General features: G+C 36.5%; 1 protein-coding gene across 3 annotated transcripts in view; it reads left to right on the top strand.

Annotated features, from left to right (window-relative positions):
- Positions 1–16,231, top strand: part of VWA8 (von Willebrand factor A domain containing 8) — a 417,525-nt gene that overhangs the window by 235,690 nt on the left and 165,604 nt on the right. For all 3 annotated transcript variants that reach the window (XM_028526305.2, XM_036011319.1, XM_036011320.1), the window contains one exon: positions 14,484–14,592. In XM_028526305.2, coding sequence (XP_028382106.1) covers positions 14,484–14,592 — 109 coding nt within the window. The remainder of the gene's footprint in view (positions 1–14,483; positions 14,593–16,231) is intronic.

Raw genomic sequence — 16,231 nt, 5'->3', positions numbered from 1 at the left:
GTGCTTACTGAATGGAAGCAAACTTACACTGAGTCCAGAATAAAATACTCACATTCCCACTTAAGACATGGATGGAAAAACAGTTGGCCACTCACTGCCTCTAACTAAAAAGAGACAGTACCAGATGGTGTGGAAGAGGGAAGTTCTGATGGCGGCAGGTGATACTAGACCACTGTTTGTACAGTCTTCTACAGCACCTCCTTCCTCAGCAAAAATCAAAATATACTTTGGCTGTTCAGTGACGTCCCATTAATGGTCCTTAGTGAAATTCCCAAAGAGAGATGCTGTCATTTTCCCTTTTCTTCTCCTAAATAGTGCAGTGACGGAACATATGTCAGTCCCTGCACATTTTTAAAAGATCCACTGTGATATTCTGAGGTGAACATGACTTTCCTTTACTAAACTTTTGCTAAACCTGGTATTTCTGGCCACGTCTGACTGGGTGATTATTTTTCCATGCTTGATCATGCCTTAATGCAACTCTTCTTCCTGGTCTGCGGGATATTTCCAGATCTTAGTACCGCAGTCAGAATTGGCTACCTACATGCCCACATTGCATTTGCCCCTGCCCACTGTTACTTCCTGAGGTTTTCTAAAATTCCCTTTTAAGTTTCTAATATATGGGAAAGGATATGCCAAAGAGAAGTGAATATAACCCAATGAGGCTCATTGGGAAAAATTTAGGCAGAGATAGGAAGATTTGGGTTAAAAACTGAGCTCTTAAAAAAATAATTGGAGCTCTTGACTTTCAAATGTCACTTTTGAGAAAAAAGAATACACGCACGTAATTAGGTCCTAGCACCCAACCCAAAACATATAGATTATCTACTGTAGCAGATAGAGATATAAATTTCAAAGCAAACTTTGTTTGTTTTTCCCTCAAATGAGCTTTTATTTTTGAAGTTTGTTTTATTTATGACTAAACATACTGCTAGCATGTTGACTTTCCAAGTTTAAGTATGTTTTCAGAGTGATTTATGAACTCTAACATGTTAGGAAAACATTTGTTTTAAAGGAATAAAAACATCCTGTTTTTTTCTACCTCCATTTTAAGTGATTTGTACAATATTTTATCTTGAATTTGTATGCCACCCTCAAACTGAGAGTTCCTAAGAAGAGAGAATTGTCATTTCACCAATTTGCAATGGCATATACTCTACCTCTAAATATATTAATTAATAACAATAATGATGATGGTAATATAAACATTTACAAATAGCTGTGTGCCAAGCATATTTCCAAACACTTCTTTACATGAATTTACATAATCCTCATAACAAACCTACCTATATAATTATTACTGCATTTGTGGTTAAGGAGTTTGAGGCACAGAGAGGTTACATCACTTTTCTAAGGTTAGAAAGCTAATGGGACTGAGCTGTAATATACATATTAATTCCAATTCTAAGGACAATATAAGCAGATTGGTGTTAAGATGGTAGGTAATTTCTAAGTCAGAGTTGTTCTTTAGATACTGAATATTAACAGTAGTTAGTTTCAAAGGGCTTTGGGGTTTTAGGTAATCTACTGGGAAAGCATCATTGACCGTGATGTCATACATGTATAATATACAAGTTCTTATCTTCAGTGAGTTAATTAATTCAGTTATGGGGGTGGGGGTTAGCCATATCACAATCAAAAGTCAAAAGGTGTATTACTATAGACTTGTGGCACAACAAAGATCATTTTAGAGATCTCTTCATTCCCAATTAAGCTTTCCCCTCTTTTTTATTTTATTTTTTTGACATCATGAGGAATCATGAAGTAAAACACATGAGGGATCATGAATTTTTATCTTAGAAAAATAAAGTGAATAAAATAAAATGAATTCATGAATATCATGAATTTTTATTTTAGAAAAACTTTTTTTTAACTATCATATGGAAGATGCATACTGACCATCGTTTCTTTCTAATTAGGAGCACAAAAGCAGTTTATAGAATCTTTTCAAAGGTTGTGGTCATTTTATAATAAGTCAAACATACAGAGAAATTATCTCTACTTTCTGAAGTTATCTTCATGTATTTTTTTTCTCTCCCTGTCTTCCATAAGAGGCACACATATTATAAAATATTTAAATGATCATCCTTCTTATTCCAAATTCTTTGTCCTCAGCTCTTTTTATTTCTTCTTTAGTGATGCCTTATATATTTGTAAGCCACTTCCATTTTTGTTCCCCAAAGCATTTATTGCCTATTTGTCACTGGTAAACTGCATATAACATATCAATCATTTCCTTGTATCAATCTAGCAGAATAAAAAATTAGAAGAAATTTAAAAAGTTTTACCATGTAGGATTTCTTTGTGATGCATATTTACTAAAGGAAAAATAAAATTCCATTTAAATATAAAACAAATTAGGAAAAAGAAAACACCTATAGTTCCACTATCTGAAGATAACTGGTTTTAAATCCTTCTAGGTATTATCTTATGATTCTATGTGTTATTTCATATACTGAGACATATTTCTGTCCAGGGTTTTCTGTTTGTTTGTTTGCTGAGTTTTTCTTCTTAATAGAAGAGACATATCTCTCAAAGGGGCCTTCTTTTCAAAACATTTTATTCTGAAGCATCTTTCTTGAAAAGAAATTGATCTCTGATAAATTAGAGTACAAATGATACTGCTCCCCAACCCTACTTTTTTCTCCATTCTCCTTGAGATTTTAAGCCTTAGATATTTAGTGTACACATAATAAAGAGATTCACAAAGTACATATGGTACTCTCACAAGGAATAAAAATGTTAATATTAATGCTTTGTGTCATTTTGCATATATTTAAATCTCATTATCCTTTTCAAACATACAAAAATATTGTTGTTAGACAGACTGCACTGCTAAAAATGACTGTCATGTGAGACTTTAAAAGTGTCCCTTAGCTTGTAAAGAAGCACTAATGGAATCTTAAAATGACTCCCCAACCTCTGACCAAGATGGAGGCATAGGTAGACATGCTTCACCTCCTTGCACAAGAATAAGAAGGATAACAACCAATCTAAAACCAAAAAATAACCAGAACTGCCAGAAAATCGAACTGTATGGAAGTTCAGCAACAAAGGAGTTAAAGAAGAAATATTCATCCAGATGGTTAGGAGGAGTAGAGACAGGCAGCCAGGGCAGAGAGGATGCACAGCGAGGTGACAGGGCAGTAGCTACTGAAATGGGCGGTCCCGCATTCACATGCAGTGAATGAAAACTGGGAGCAACAATTGGGGAGTAAGTAATCCCACCCTCAGGCCAGAGGCACAGCACAGTGTTCCAGCACTGGGAAAATAAAGTCTCATAACCTCTGGTTGCAAAAACCAGTGAGGGCTGCAGCTGTGGAAGTAACTGCCAGTCTCTCAGGAAAGTCCGTTTAAAGCACCCACAGGGTCCTAGAATGTACATAAATCAGCACAAGGACAAGGGGAGTCAACACAAGGGGAATCAGCACAAGGACATCACCTAGAAGGGCTCCAGTCACTTACTGGAAGTGGGGGAAGTAACTGAAAACGGGGTGAGAGCCCAGCAAGCAGTATTGTTCCCTCTCTGACCTTTCCCCCACATACAGAGGCACAAAGCAGTTAAGCAGGTTGCCCTGACCTGGTGAATACATAAGGGTCCCCCTCTTACAGCATAACAGGTGCACCAACACAGGGAGTCAGAGCAGTTCTACCTAATACAAAGAAACACAGGGAGGCTGCCAAATAGAGAGACAAAGAAATATGGCCAAAATAAAAGAACAGGTCAAAATTCCAGAAAAAGAACTAAGTGACACAGAGATAGCCAACCTATCAGATGCACAGTTCACAACACTGGTCATCAGGATGCTCAGACAAATGGTTGAGTATAGCCACAAAATAAAGGAATAAGTGAAGGCTATACAAAGTGAAATAAAGAAAAATATATAGGGAACTAAGAGCAAAGGGAAGGAAGCCAGAATTCAAATCAATGATTTGGAACAAAAGAAAGAAACAAACATTCACCTGGAACAGAAAGAAGAAACAAGAATTCAAAAAAATGAGGAGAGGTTTAAGAACTTCTGAGACAACTTCAAACATACCAACATCTGAATCATAGAGGTGCCAGAAGGACAAGAGGAAGAGGAAGAATTTGAAAATTCGTTTGAAAATATAATAAAAGAAAACTTTCCTAATTTGGTGAAGGAAATAGACATACAAGTCCAGGAAGTACAGAGAGTCCCAAACAGTTGGACTTAAAGAGGGCCACACCAAGGCATATCATAATAAAAATCCCAAATCTTAAAAGATAAGGAGAGAATCTTAAAAACAGCAAGAGAAAATCAGAGAGTTACCTACAAAGGAGTTCCCATAAGACTATCAGCCGATTTCTCAAAAGAAACTTTGCAGGTAGAAGGGACTGGCAAGAAGTATTCAAAGCGATAAAAAGTGAGGACCTACATCCAAGAACACTCTATCCGGAAAAGCTATCATTAGAATGGAGGGCAGAAAAAAATGTTCCCAGACAAGGTAAAACTGAAGGAGTTCATCATCACCAAGCCCTTACTTTTTTAAAACCAATTTTTAAAAGATATTATTTATTTTTAGACAGAGGAGAAGGGAGGGAGAAAGAGGGAGAAAAACATCAATGTGTAGTTGCCTCTCACATACTTCCTACTGGGGACCTGGCCCACAACCCAGGCATGTGCCCTGACTGGTGATCAAACTGGCAACCGTTGGGTTTGCAGGCTTGCACTCAATCCACTGAGCCACACCAGCCAGTGCCATCTAACAAAAAGATCCAAACTATGAACAGTAAAATGACAACAAACTCAAAACTATCAACAGCTGAATCTAAAAAAAAAACAAACCCCAAACAAGCAAACAGCTAGAACAGGAACAGAATCATAGAAATGGTGATCACCTGGAAAATTATCAGTGGGGAGGAGGAGGAGGGAGAATGGGGGAAAAGGTACAGGGAATAAGAAGCATAAATGGTAGGCACAAAATAGACAAGGGGAGGATATGAATAGTGTAGGAAATGGAGAAGCCAAAGAACTCATATGTATGACCCATGGGCATGAACTAAGAGGGAATTCCTGGAGGGAATGGAGGCACTGAACAGAGGCGGGCAAAGGGGAAAATATGGGACAACTATAATAACATAATAACATATACTTAATTAAAAACTACTCCTCAGATGTCTTGATGGCATCTCTATTCCCTCTCTGTTTTCAAGTACTTTAATTTTTTTAAATTTCATTTTTCCGGCAAAATAAGATAATTTTGAATTAACAAGGTCTAGGACCATAAAGATAAATTTTTAATTAAATTTCATTGATATGTTCACATTTCTCTTGTCATTAATGTGATTTAATTAAAAACTAATGTGATAAAAATCAGTAAATATATATATATGCATATATTACATACATGTTTTTAAATTGTTGTTCAAGTACAATTGTCTCCATTTTCACCACACCACGGCCCCGTGCAGTACCCATCCCTGCCTCCCACCCTCGAACCTACCCCCTTAGGCTTTGTCCATGTGACCTTTATACATGCTCTGTGATGACCGTTTCCCCTTCCCCCCCTACCCCCCCACCCCCCTTTATCCCTTCCCACCTCCCTTCTGGTTACTGTCAGTTTGTTCTTTATTTCATTGTCTCTGTTTATATTTTGCTTGCTCATTTGTTTTGTTGATTAGGTTCCACTTGTAGGTGACATCAATTGTCTTTCACTGCCTGGCTTGTTTCACTTAGCATAATGCTCTCCATTTTAAACAACTGAAGAACAGAGTGGTAGTGTCGATAGTAGTTGCCTTCAAGAGGCCTTGGAAAGGGAAAAAGAGGCCTCAATTTCTGTACTATTTTAATATTCTAATGTGTATTATTTTCCATATTTTATTTTTTAAATGTCCACAGGTTATCTGGGCACTTTTTATTTTGTTTTCATATTTAAATAAAATAAAAAAATTTAAGGCAAAGGCCTACTCTGTCTGAAATTGCTATTTCTTGCCTCTAGTACAGCAAAGCTTATGCTACTCTAAATACATAACATTGACGTCCTTACTAAAGGCAAATAAGAAGTTAACTGATCGACTCAATGGCATTTCAACAAAATATAAGTTTAACAGTTGGTAGACATATCCAGGGAGGTTAGACAACACATTTTTAAAGCAGCAAAAATTAAAATATTTGATATTTATTACATGTTTACTAAGGACTTTCTAAGCATTTTATAAATATTAATTTGCTTAAACTATACAACAATTCCATTTTTTTCTATTAGGCAAGTGATTTTTAAAATTTTATTACATATTAAATGAGATCATGCACGTTCAAGGTGGTATGGCCATAGACTTTATTACATATCAGATATAGGAACATCTATATCTTATACAACTACTAAATGACAGGATAAGGGATTCAACCACAGATCTGTCTGTCCCAAAACCATCATCATTTTGCTCACTCCACCATGTCGTCTATACAGTGCTTTCTGTGAGAAAAGCAATGCAGTACAACACTGAGTTGCAAGATTTTAAAGAGAATGGAAGCTTTGGAACTTGTCAAATTTCATTTCCCATCATTTGTCTATATCATACAAAATATGCTTGAAACTTATATATTAGTGACTAGGCCCATTGTTTTAATCACAGCTTCTTTCAAGTTAATGCCATTTGTTATGGATTCCATTAGTAGATGAAGTATACTTTTTATAAGATGCAAGCAAATTCTCTTAAATATTTTCTCTTGCAATAACAATTTGCTTTTTGCAAAATAAAAATTGGTGACATTCACAAATTTCTCAAAATGAATAGAATTGTTTTTTAAGTGCATTCTACATAGAATCCTTTAGTTAGAACTACCATCCTTAAAATCATGCTTATCACTATAGTCAGCTTTAGCAAAGTAATTATAAGTCATTGTGCACTTCCTGTGTAGCTGTGAGTTGCTTCTAAGTCAGTACAATCTAGAGAGAGCTGGCCTGCATTTTGGGGCCAATAGCTCCTGTGTTCAAATATAGAATGGATCACCCTAGGGAATGGGAAGGTGTATCTGCTATAGACTGAGTTCAGACAGACCTGAACCAGTCTTGTTGGGGAAGTACTCAGGGGGATTCAAATTAGCAACACTGGATTAGAAAATCTTTAAGTTCTTCCAACTCATAGATTCTATGATTCACTATCCCTAATTACATTGGGAAGCTAAATAAGTAGTTATTCTTCTGCCTTATACCAGTAACCATTTGTTACTTTATCAGCCAGTGTCAAAAGCATATTTTAATAGAACTCCAATGAAAGTAGCTGAGATTGTTTTTTTCTGTTATAAGAGGTGTTAGAATCTCATTGCAGTGTGTATTACACAATCATGTTTAGAATTGATCTTTCTCTTTAGAGTAGTGCTAGGTGTGTGTATTTGCAGACAAAACAGCTTCATCTATATTGAATGTGTCTTTGAAAGGGTATCTGTGTAGAATGGATTTTCTGTTAAAAATTTATATTGTATAATTGGAACATCAATAGCAACTGCTGCTTCTCTGCCCAAGATTAACCATAGGGTGTCCAAAGTACCAGAGGCATTAAAAAGAACATTCACAACCAGAGTCTCTCTCTTTCAATTATTTCATTAGGTTTATCTTTGAAAATAGAAATTATTATCAATTTACTTTTCATTTCATTACATTTTAAGACTCTCAAAGTTATGTGCCTCTCGTTCCATTTTCCAAATGATTATATGCTATCATTTTCTTTTTGTATTTTTCTTAGTTTTTACAAATAAGTTCACAATATTGGTCATGGAGTTCTAAGGTGCAGTTCCATTCTGTATGATGATTTTCTTTTACTTCATAAAAGAACTCTTAGTTTTCAAGTATGATAAGGTTTCCATTATGACATCTCAGAACTATTATAAGTAGAACAGTGGTATTAGGTTTTATAGTTTTGTAGTCTTGGTCCTATTTTCTTTTGATATATTATGAAGTAGCCTCATAGCCATTTCATTTGCTTTCAGCAACTTTAATGGGGGTGCAGAAAAAGTTTTCAAAATATACCCAATATGCAAAGAAAATGCCAAGATCTATGAATCTTTATACTCATCTTAAACAGTCTCACACAGTTAACCTTGATCTGTCAAGCATTTGTGATACTTTATGAAAGCCCATCACCTGGTTGGATAGAAATCCCTAAAGCCCACCTAGAGCTAACTCTCTCAGATGCACCTGCAAAGTAGATTGCATCACTGGTTGAGAATCATGCAGTTGGGACGCAATGGGGAAGATTTGCCATTGCAGTGAGGGACACGGAAGTAAGATGCTGGCAGTTCTAGTGTAACCAAGCATTCACTCATTGGACAAACACTTTTCAGCCCTTTTATGGTAAACATTAGGTAGGGAGTCAGAAATATAAAGGTGAGGAAGGCTCAATATCTACTTCAAGGAGGTCACTGTTAATTGGGAAAGCACTCAAGTAAAGAGTGACTTGCATCATGTGAGAACCACACAGGAGAAAGCAAAGATGAGAATTAGTGCCTTCTGCCCTGGGGGAGTGTTGGGATAACCAACCCAAATCTTTCAAGAATTATTATTTCAAGGGTTTCTCCAGGCAAGCAAAAGAGGAGAAACACTACAAGCAGAGTTTTAAGAGGGCATAGTGCATTTTGGGAATTGCAAACAGTTTAGTGATGAAAATTAAGGATTAAGTGAAGTGTGGTAAGGCTAAACAGGAGAGAAGAGTTGGGGGAATCAAAGAAAAAATTTAAATCAGATTGTATCATGGTCAGATTTGTAATTTAGAAAGACCCTTTTTTGTTTTCTAAAGGTGATAAACTGAAAGGCAGTGAAACTGAAGGCAGGGAAGACCCACTGGGCACAGCTAAAGGAATCCACTCGAACAATGGGGGCTTACATTGTCACAGCGAGAACGAAGAGGGACATGAGAGATATTTAGGTGGCAAAACTGATGTACTCTGAGTGTCAGAGATTCATTGAGTGAGATGTAAGCCTTCCCCCAGTGAATTGACAGTCTGGCTGGGACAACATGTAAACTATCAACCTTGTTATGCAATATTATATTCAAAGCTACATTCACAGTAGGGTTCACATTCACATCCTATAAGTCCTTGTGAGAAAGAAATACAGAGGATTTCCCCCCCCCCGCCCCGGGAAAATTTCCAACTGGAAGAGTTTCAGTCCCAGTCATTTTTGATATGGATAATTAGAAAAAGAAAGAATTTAAGGTTAAAAAATACTTAAATGTGGTTAATAAAGCAGATGGCAGAAAAAGAGAAGTTTTTGCGGTGAGACTTGACGATGAGATTAAGGAAATGCAGGCCCCAGAGCTGTAGTCTGGCACCTTCTGTGAGAAGGAGGCAAGCCAGAGATGTGTAGCAAGCTGACGGCATCTGCTTGGGTGGAGGGACGCTGGGCAGCAGCTCTGGATTGCACAGTGTCCTTCTGGATGTTGGGTATTGGATTTGAGAAGTGTCAGCTAAGAATAATAGCAAGTTCACCAAATCTTTTCCCATCTCATGTATCCAAACTACTCTTCATTTTTGTGGCCTTGACAGGGCTTAGGTGGCAGAGCTGCACAAGTCTAAGTTATAAAGTGGAAGCCATATGTCTAAATGCAGAACCAGGAAAAGAAAGAAACAACAGACACATCCTCATTCTCCAGTAATATATGAAACTATAGGGGAGGGAGATTCTGAAGTTTCTAGTAAAAAAGGAGGTTAACTGGGAATAGTAATACCCATCCATTACTACTAACTTAAAAGTGTTTAAAAGGGATTTTCTATTTTAATTTGGTGTGCTGGATTTTAAAATATTTATTTTAAATAAAAGCATGAGGGATTTCCTAAATTCACTTGTGACCTTGATCTCTAAAACTTTTATTCTCTATTAGGTCACAAATTTGAAAATTGCCAATTATATAGAACTCTATCTCAAGAGTACCATGGTATCCCAGAAGAACAAGAGATGCATTCTTGCCCTGGCTGGAGTAGCTCAGTGGATTGAGCATGGGCTGGGAACCAAAGTGTCCCAGGTTCAATTCCCAGCCAGGGTACATGCATGGGTTGCAGGCCATAACCCCCAGCAACCGCACATTGATGTTTCTCTCTCTCTCTCTATGTCCCTCCCTTCCCTCTCTAAAAATAAATAAATAAAATCTTAAAAAAAAAGAAAGAGAGATGCATTCTTCCTAGAAATATGCAAGAGGGATGCAAAGGGAACTGATATTTGAATTGGGCTTTAAGAATAAGGATTTCATGAAAGATGCAATAGCAGAAAGGAATTCTAGACAGAGGTAATGGCCTCATGGAAGCATGCCCGTGCATAGCATGTTCAGGGCTAGCAAGTAGCCATTTGAGGTGGCAAAGGCATAAATTGGCTATAGTGTGAGAGAAAGGGGTAAGAGCCACAGGTGGAATATTTGACTGGGTTATTCTCTTCAGGACCCAGGAGGCTCAGCTGGACAATCCACCTTAATTGGTACTAGAGGTTAAATTTAAAACATTAGGAATGAGTGAGGCCTGCTAAAATTGGAGTTGTTCTTTTTCTTCTCAAAAATGGTAACAATTGGTGGGGTTTTGAGAGTTGATGGAACTACCCTGAAGGGTTCCTTTATTCCCATGAAAATTAGTAGTTCTTGTGGTAAGGAAATGTTTTAGGAATTGTTGATAATAGGTATGTCAACAACTTCCAATTACATAATGCCCCTAGAAAGATCCAAATCTTTTTCATGTGTTTCATACTCCAGAAATAGTACTGGCAAATGTTCAAAGAAGTCAGAAATTTGCCAGAACATACTCTTTAAAACCCCAGCTCACCGCTTTATGGAAACAATCTTAGACAAATCCCTTGCATGTCTTTCAGACTATATTACTTGACTTTGGTGTTCATATGTGTCATGTTATACATGCTTTAAAAAAAAACAGCTTTTTTTTCTTTTTGCAACTGTGCAAGAGCTATAATTTGACCTGAGTCATGATTTCAGTACTCAATATTCTCATGAAATGTTAAAATTTTTACTTTCAGATTTTTGTTAATACTTCTACAAAGGATTAAGAAACATCACAACATATGAATTCAAATACTTCATTGTTTTAAGATGACATAAATTCATGAATGACATTGAAGATAAAAAGTAGTGCTATTTATAGGCCTTAAATTTGTCCTTCTCCCCTGTAAAATTAAATCCAGGCACCATTCCTTCTCAGACTTTAACAAAGTTAAACAAAACAAGTGACAGTCTCTTAAAACCATGGAAAATACCATTGTTGTTTCAATCCAATCAGGTGTAACTACTTAAGTCTGACTGGAGTTGGATGACATGTTTTAATAATGGATTATAGGATATTTTGCTAACTGGTTATTAGGTTAGAGTTCTCTCCAAGTTAATGTTGATTATGCCTCAAATTCAAAGCTTGGTCATGTATCCAATTTTAGTGCTTCTCTTTTCCCTTGATTACTAACTTATTGAAGGGGAAAGAGTTGGTGACCATCAAATTTTTCCACAGATTACTAGGAGGGCTTAGTAGTGGAAAATAAATGAGGGGCTTTGGTTTACTTCAGTTGGCCAGCCTGGAGCCCACTGGACAAGTCTGGAAGTAACACTTCATGGTACCAAGGAGCTGCACGATGTCAGTTTGGGCAACTCCAGAACACTTTTCAAATGTGACTTTGTTTGTAAGTTGTGAGTGCCCATACATAGAATCTTATGTGGTTCTGGAATAGATTCTATATGGGGTACCTGAACGTCCTTCTCATACCCTGCCAACCAGCTAGTGCTTCTTTTAAATGGAACCCAGGCAGTGATGCAGACCCCGGCTGGCAGGGTCCACATGTTGTGGCTAAAACGAACAAATTCATACAGACTACAGAAGTCCTGTGGAGAAAAAGGGATGGCATGGCCACTCTCTGAGAGAGAGAGGGGGCTCCAACCCTGCCTGGACAGGCTTTTGTTGCTTTTCTGGGTACATTACATTGGGGATGGTCCTCATTTACTATGCACAGGTCCTCTGTAGATGATTACCTTTTACAGATAACAAAGGAAAGAATGTTGCTAATTACTTCAAAGAGAAGGATGTTACAGATCAAGGGGAAAAGTGGTTGAACTGGTTATACTCCATACTTGGGAGGTTTAGCACAGACTTTAGGAAGTTAAAGATACCGAGTAAACATTTGCTACCTCAATCCAGGGTGAGGGAGTTTTAGCAAAAGCAAGCCTCATAGCAGCCTAGGTACAATGCAGGCCTGATTCCCCACGGGAAAACCTATCTATGGGCATGGGTCCTGTGTGCCAGCCTCGCTCCCCACTGGCCTTTCCGAGTGGGGGCTGGGCTACATTCCCCATACCACGAGGATGCATTCGCCATAAGGCAGCCTGTAATTTCCATGACTCTTTAGAATGAGTTGGCAAGTTCAAACCAGATTTAATGAACATCTCTGGAATTTTCAGTAAAAACTAGATGCTGGGTAAAGTTACTTTTTCTCAAATGGATGAAGTGGGGTTTTTTTAGCATCTGTATGACATTTTTATGATTATTAAAAGACATATGAGATCAATTTTAGGCTACATATTAGTCTATCAATCAAGGATCATTTTTAGTAAGCAGTTCTTTGCCTGTTAAGAAACATAGTTAAATTTCAAACTGTATAACTGTTGTCTTCAAAGGATGGGGTATATTTAGTACTTACTATTAAAAAGTAGTTAATAAAGCATGCCTGCCTTTTAGGATACCTATTCAGTTATTAGGTATAGATATTTTTGTTTTGACTGTCTATTTCCACTCCAGAGCACCAAGGTAAGGCAAGCCTGTTGAATCTACCACTGACACTCCCCTCTGCTTGCTTCAGTGATCACCAGAGACTCCCCAAGCTCTAAGGAACCTTGCAGATCTTCCCCCTTGATTTCACAAGGGAAGAAATTAACATTCAGAGACATAAGCCAACTTTTCCTCTCCAAAGTCTGCAGAGCTAGTTGCTAAAATAAATGAAAATTGGAACCCAGGTTTCCAACATTCTACTGTGCTATGTCTTCTATGCTAAAGGGAAATTAGGTATGTCTCCTTACTTCATTTATCTCCTTAGATATTTGGAGACCTAATTCTCCTTTGGTGAACTGCTGAAAGCAAGTGAAGAATAATTTATTTTCTAAGTAAGGAAAGACCCAGTTTATGAAATGTTTTCAAGATCTTTATTACACTTAATAGAGGGAGCACAATAATAATAAAGCCCCTTTCTCAGCACTCTTTCTCTACCTCATTTCCAGTAAAAACATGGAAGTAAGTGAGTGACCAATCAGAATAATTTAAAATGTATTTAAGGTGATAGATACAAAAAGCACCTACTTCCTTTTAAGAGATTTCTGTCAGATGGTGTCAAAGAATTTCAATGTAAATTTCTTTCCTTTTTTGTTAATCATAAATATTCCAAAGGGCCAAAGAGAATATTCCACCAGAATTCTTGAATCTGTTGTTTTATGCAAAAAGTGTCTGAGCTTTACATGGTCTTATTAAGCATATGGAAATATTGTGTCAGACATCTCTTACTGAAAATAAAATGATTTCTAAATATAAATATGTACTTTTAATGATCATCAAATTCATTCCAAGCATGCATTTCAATTTATAGCTATATATGCATTATTTTAAAAGAAATTTAATTCTGAATCATTATTAGCCTTAACTTATTATGGAATAAGAAATTTATAATGAATTAAATGACAAATTGATGATTCCTTTTTAAAGATTCTAAGAAAAGATAGTATGATTTAAAAATGAAGGCTTTATTCTCAAAAATGTATTTGTGATTTTATACTTTAGCATTGTCATATGTGTTTTGGCAAGTCACTTTATTTAAAGATGATTTTAAATTAAAATGGAATCTGAACACAAAATAATTCCATTAGAAATCAGGCTAGGAGCTCCCTTGGTGAGTATAATGACCAAAGTAGCCCTGAGGGGCTTTCTGGGTGCTGGTGATGCTCTGTATCTTTGGGTTATGCTGAGGAATAAGTGACACATTTATGGGAATGTTTCTGTATATACTATTTCAATTGAAAGTAAAAAAAAAAAATTAAGGTACTAAAATAGAGTCTATGAAACATGCCCTCTACAACTTACGAACATGTGACTGGTAATATTGTGTACTATTTATTATTTGATTACAAATTTAAAAGGATATGCTAAAAATTGATAGATTACTCCTTTTTTTCCTAAATCTTTTCTAAGCTCTACTGGGAATTTGGATGTCAAATTGCTAAATATTTTAGCAACTTAAGAAAAAATATATGTAATCAATATTTATTATTAAGGTAAAAACAGAATAGTACTTTACCTTCTGGGTTTTTGAAATGTGGAATCTTATTTTTTTAAGTGCATTCTAAATAAACATGGTTTTATGGACTCTTTTAATGAAGTGAAAACAAATTCTAAGTAAACCATTCTTCAAGTTTATTTGTGTAGTTGATAATAGATGGCTCATTATGTTTTCCTATGACTGAAACAAGAAGGGATGTTTACTTTTCAAATCATCCTTGACAGATTGCCTCTGCCCGAGCAGACGTTCATGGGCTACTGGACAATTGGACAGTCAAGAAGTGGAATGCAAAAACTGTTGTGTCCAGCAGAAACTCATCATATAGACATAAAGGTTGATATTATTTCTTCATTAAAATATTGAATGTTCTTTTACTGTTCAAAAGAAAGAGTAGAAATATTCAGTGGTAGGTCAAGGAGGCATATCTTTATTTATGATGCCCATTTCCAAGGAATGTATTGAGATTTCCAACCAACTGCCTAGGGACTTATCCTCATAAACAATTTGCACAAACAAAATGTAAAGACAACCCACTGAATGGGAGTACATATTCACTAATACATCTGTAAGGGGTTAATATCCCCCCCCCCAAATATTGAATGTTACAGATTTTTTTATATATTTACTAGATAAAATTCATACAAGCTCAGAAATGTCTGGTTCTGATGTTATTTAGGAGTTGATTTAACACTGCTGTAACTCTCAAGCCAGTCTGGCCTCTGAGGGACTCAGTGTAGGCATTTGGTAATGGTCAGTAGAATTCCTTAAAGCTAACTTGTATTTCAGGAAAATCGGGTATCTTGTATATTAACCTAGGACAGTTACTCCACGATATTCATCTTCATAAGGAAAGGAATATCCATCACTAGTAGCTCCATGTATTTCAAGCAAAAAGGGATTTACTATAGGGAATTAAATGCTCATAAAATCATTACAAAGGGCAGGAGGGACAAAAGTGTAGGGCTACCACTGAACTTTTAGTTTCAAGATCAGTGTTTCTGTTTCCACTACCACCCCTGCTGCTGAGAGCTACACAGTAAAAAGGAATCAACTAACTTTTTCTGTAAAAAATGAGGCAGTAAATATTTTAGGCTTTATGGCCATACAGATTCTGTCTCAACTATTCGACTCTGCCATAATAACATAAAAGCAGCCTTAAACAATACATTAACAAATGAGCGTGTCTGTGTTCCAGTACAATTTTACTTACAAAAGCAGCCAGCAGGTCAGACTTGACCTGTGGGTCACAGTACATCAATATCTGCAGCAGAGCATAGAATCTGACTGTGCATATTTGTCAGAGACTCCTTGTCAACTACAACAGCAGGAAGTTGACCTCTACCTCTTCTGCCTTCCAAATCTCATGCAAGTGCATTTCATTGGCAGAACCTAAATCACATCTGGAACCCTTGCTGCAAGGGAGTATAAGGAATGTAGTTTCTAGTCTTCCTGCTCCTGAGATAAAGACTAATCCCAAAGGGTGGGAGGAGTGTGGAAGCCACGATATTAAATATCTAACCCAAACATATTTGATTCATTAAGAACTGACTGGAGCCCTGGCTGGCATAGCTCAGTGGATTGAGCTCGGGCTGCGAACCAAAGGGTTGCAGGTTCGATTCCCAGTCAGGGTACATGCCTGGGTTGCAGGCCATGACCCCCAGCAACCGCATATTGATGTTTCTCTCTCTCTCTCTTTCTCCCTCCCTTCCCTCTCTAAAAAATAAATAAATAAAATCTTTATTAAAAAATTTTTTTTAAAAAAAGAACTGACTGGAAGGCATACAAATCATTGAAATTTTAGTTACATCTATATAATTCTTTCAGGACATCATATCTAAGTACCTACACAGATATTAATCATATTATTAAATTTGTTCCTCTGCTTATATTCCTATTGAACAATATTTTACCATGTGTGAAATAGTCTACCTTTTATACTTAACAGTAGTGGTTATCAGGAAGTTGTTTTTAA

Source organism: Phyllostomus discolor, chromosome 11, assembly GCF_004126475.2.
Source record: "Phyllostomus discolor isolate MPI-MPIP mPhyDis1 chromosome 11, mPhyDis1.pri.v3, whole genome shotgun sequence".
NCBI lineage: Eukaryota > Metazoa > Chordata > Mammalia > Chiroptera > Phyllostomidae > Phyllostomus > Phyllostomus discolor.
Note: the sequence above shows the minus strand (reverse complement) of the source record. Positions and strands in the feature narration are given on the sequence as shown.